This window comes from Choloepus didactylus, chromosome 5 (genome assembly GCF_015220235.1).
Source record: "Choloepus didactylus isolate mChoDid1 chromosome 5, mChoDid1.pri, whole genome shotgun sequence".
Classification (NCBI taxonomy): Eukaryota; Metazoa; Chordata; class Mammalia; order Pilosa; family Megalonychidae; genus Choloepus; species Choloepus didactylus.
The window spans coordinates 5,452,560-5,456,093 of NC_051311.1; the positions used below are offsets into that span (position 1 = coordinate 5,452,560).

General features: G+C 61.3%; 1 protein-coding gene across 1 annotated transcript; it reads right to left on the reverse strand.

Annotated features, from left to right (window-relative positions):
• Positions 1–220: 220 nt before the first annotated feature.
• SKIDA1 (SKI/DACH domain containing 1) lies at positions 221–3,185 on the reverse strand. The gene is given in 2 exon segments (XM_037837373.1): positions 221–2,081; positions 2,083–3,185. Coding segments are annotated over 2 exon segments (2,703 nt in total). The 5' UTR covers positions 3,082–3,185; the 3' UTR covers positions 221–377.
• Positions 3,186–3,534: the final 349 nt, after the last annotated feature.

Sequence of the window (3,534 nt, forward strand, 5' to 3'; positions counted from 1 at the left end):
TATTCAACCTTTTGACATTTATTTGTGGCAGTTGAATTGAGGTACCCGGTGCATTATTAGCATTGAAACAGTAAAGTGTTCCAGCTCTACCGTCATAACTGAGTTTTACTCGAGTCTTTAGCCTGAAGTAGTCTGTGGAATGTAAACCAAGCCGTCTCCCACCCCGCCCCCACCCTACTCCACCAAAAAAAAAAAAAAAAAAAAACCGCAATGGGGGAGGGAAAAAAAAAAGAGTAATCCGATTTCTGTCTTCAAAATGTGACAAACCAGGACTCCAAAAGGGGTGTAACATATTAATGGACTTGTACAAACCATCGTGTGCAGTGTACAACAAAAGGAAGGTAATATGGTTCAAGAAAATATCTTCCAAAACATTTTCATGAATTGAATTTCCTGAATTTGTGACTAGGTGGAAGAGGAATTGCAGAACCGCCCAGCTGCCATTTCCAGATGGGGTGGGCCCTGTGCGGAGGGTGGGAATCCTTGGTGGTGTTTAAGGAATACGCCGGCCACAAATCCCCATTCTTCCCAATAACGAGTGATGGTGGACAGGGAAAATTTGCCATGAAATTAAACGGCCTTTTCACCGCCGATGCTACACTGCTGGCTACCTTTTTGCGTCGGTTTATAACTGTAAAATCATCCAGTGTTCCTTCATGTGTCTCGGTTTTACCTGTAGGACGAGGGCTTCTAGCTGATTTCAGATTTGGTTTGACTGGAGGTGTCTGCAGCACCGGTCGCTTTCCCAGGACCAGCGTCCGGTAGTTTTTCCGCACCCTGGCACCAAATTTATATTCCCCGTCCTCAGGCTTTGGAGGACCTAAAGTGCAGGAGAGGCCCTGACAGCGCGCCAGGGGGCTGAGCGCAGGCGCCCCTTTCTCGGGGCACGCGAACCCTTCCTTGGCTGTGGCCAGCAAGGCGTCCTCCTCCTTACTCTCCGGCACGCCGTACAGGTCCCCCTTCGCGTCACTGCACTCGCACTTTAGCTTATTCGCGATAAGGTCAGGTTCATAGTCTTCGTTAGCACTGCTGTCCTCTACTTTGATTTTAATATTGTGCAGAAATGGCAACGCCTCGTGGCCGGGCTCCGGGCACGGCTTCTCCGCTTTGGTGGCTGCAGCCGCCGCCCCAGGATCCGTCTGCGAGGACAGCAACTCCGTGGCAAATTCAGTCCCACGAGGGATTTTGGACTCTTTCTCTGAATTTGCTGCTGCCCCAGAAGAATCACTCTTGAGGAACCTGGCAGCGAGGACGGTGTGGTCGGCACGGAGAGCAAGCGGGGTTGCAGGCAGGCATTTCCTAGCCTCTCGGAGCACTCTTTGTTGTGGAAATGCATTGTTTGTCTTGGGGCTAGGTGAAGAGGCCCCCTCCGCCGGGCAGCTTCTCGGCAGCGCAGTCCTCCTGACGGTGCTGGAAATTTCCGAGTGTGGGAAGGCGAGCTCAGCTCCCCGATCGTTCCTCAGCTCTGCGAAGCAACCGCCCAGGCTGGCCGGGCAGTAGCCGGGGGCCGCTCGGGGGGCCCAGCTCTGCAGACCCCACTCCCCGGGCGACTCGGCTTTGACGCCGCCGCCCTTGAGGTCGGCCAGGAGGCCGGCGTCCTCGCAGGCGGCGGGTCTGGTGGCCGCGGCGGCCGAGGCCAGGTGGTACAAGAAGTTGGCCTGCGCCTGCACGCTGGGCGGCTGGCAGAAGCTGGTGCGCCTGAAGCGGATGCTCTGCACCGACGCGCGGCTGGAGCCCGAGCTGGAGATCGACTCCGAGGACGAGTCCTCCTCCTCCGAGCTGACTTCGCTGGAGTCCGAGGCCCCGCTGCCCCCCTCCTCCTCCTCCTCCTCCTCTTCCTCCTCCTCCTCGCCCTCCTCCTCTTCCTCTTCCTCCGAGGACGCAGAGTTGCTGGAGCTGGACACGCTGGAGCCGCAGTCCGAGTCGTTGGCGGCGTGGTCCGAGTAGGAGCTGGACTCGGAGTCGCTGCTGCAGCTCTCGGGGCAGCCGCCGGTCTGGGGCTGCGGCCGGCGGGCGGGCGGCGGCGGCCGGGCCGTGTGGTGGTGGTGGTGGTGGTGGTGATGGTGGTGGTGATGGTGGTGGTGCTGGTGCTGGGGGGGGCGCGCAGAAGCCGCCGACCAAGTGGAACCGCTCCAGGCACGTGGCCCCGGCCGCCGCCGCCGCCGCCGCCGCCGCTGCGGCTGCCGCCTTGGCTCGGTAGGCCCGGGGCAGCAGCAGCAGGCGGCGCGCGGCGTGGGGTGCGAGCGGGCCGTCCTTGGCGGGCCCGCGCCGGCGCCGGCCCCGCGGGCCCAGGCCGCCCGCGCCCCCCGCCGCCGCCTTGGGCGGGGGCCCGGCCGCCGAAGCCTGGTAGTAGGCGGTGGCGGCGGCGGCGGCGGCGGCGGCGGCGGCAGCGGCGGCGGTGGCAGCGGCGGCGGCGGCCGCGGTGGCCGGGTGTTTGCCGCACAGCAGGCTCCGCCAGTACGCAGGGTCCGAGTGGAAGGCGACGTAGCTGGCCTGCAGCGGCGCCGCGTCGTAGTGGAGCTGGGCTTTGCCGGGCGAGCGCGGCGGGCCGGGAGCGGGTGCGCCCGGGAGCTTGCAGAACGCCGGCGGGAGGCGCGCGGCGGCGGCGGCGGGGCGCGGGGACTGCGCGCTGATTGGCAGCGCCCGCGCCGCCCCGCTCAGGCCGCGCCAAAGTTGCCGCGGGTCCCGGCCCGGGCCCGGGCGGGCGGCGGCGGGGGGCGGCGGCGGCGGGGCGGCGGGGCTGGCCGGGGCCCGGGCGACCCGGCGGCGCTTGGTGCGCAGCACGCGCTCGGTCTTGCAGGAGGTGTAGAGCGCCTCCACGTCTTCCCGGGAGATGAGCGTGCATTTGGCGGCGTGGAAGGCGATGCTGTTGATCGCCTTGAGTTTCCGCAACTCCTCCAGGTCGCAGTGATGCTTCTGCACTTTGAGATGATCCATGCGCTTGTGCACGGTCGTCCTCGGGATGTTTTTCAGCAGATCGGTGAAGACTTGGGAGAGGGCAAACATTTGTTTCCCCTTAATGATGAGGTAGCCGAGCCTCACGCCATCCACCTCTTCAAAACCTGACTTCAGGTCTCCCATCTCGGGCACTAAAGGATCCCCACCATTTGCAGCCAATATATACGTGACGCAGACATACACATGTATGTATGTTAATCCTCCGCCAGATGCTGCGTGGGTCTCAAGGCATCCTGCTAATAAAATAACAAAGACTGTTATTCCCGGAGAAGGGAGTGCCGAACTCTAGGCGAAATTTGTGGGGGGAGGGAGAAAAAACCATGAAATTACACTGACTTGAGTCTTGCTTTTTTTTTGGTTTTCGTTTTTTTGAAAAAGAGGGAAAAAAGCCATCCGGTTTCTGATCTGCCAGTGTGTTGCTCTCAGTCCACGATGCGGATCAGTACCTGGGCCCCTCTCTCCCCTCCTTCTCCACTGGAGCACTATGATAATGGAATGTGAAGGGAGAAAGAGAAAAGAAATGCAGCTGCTATTCCCGCCGCTGCTTTCGCTACAAATAAAATGACAGAGTGAAGT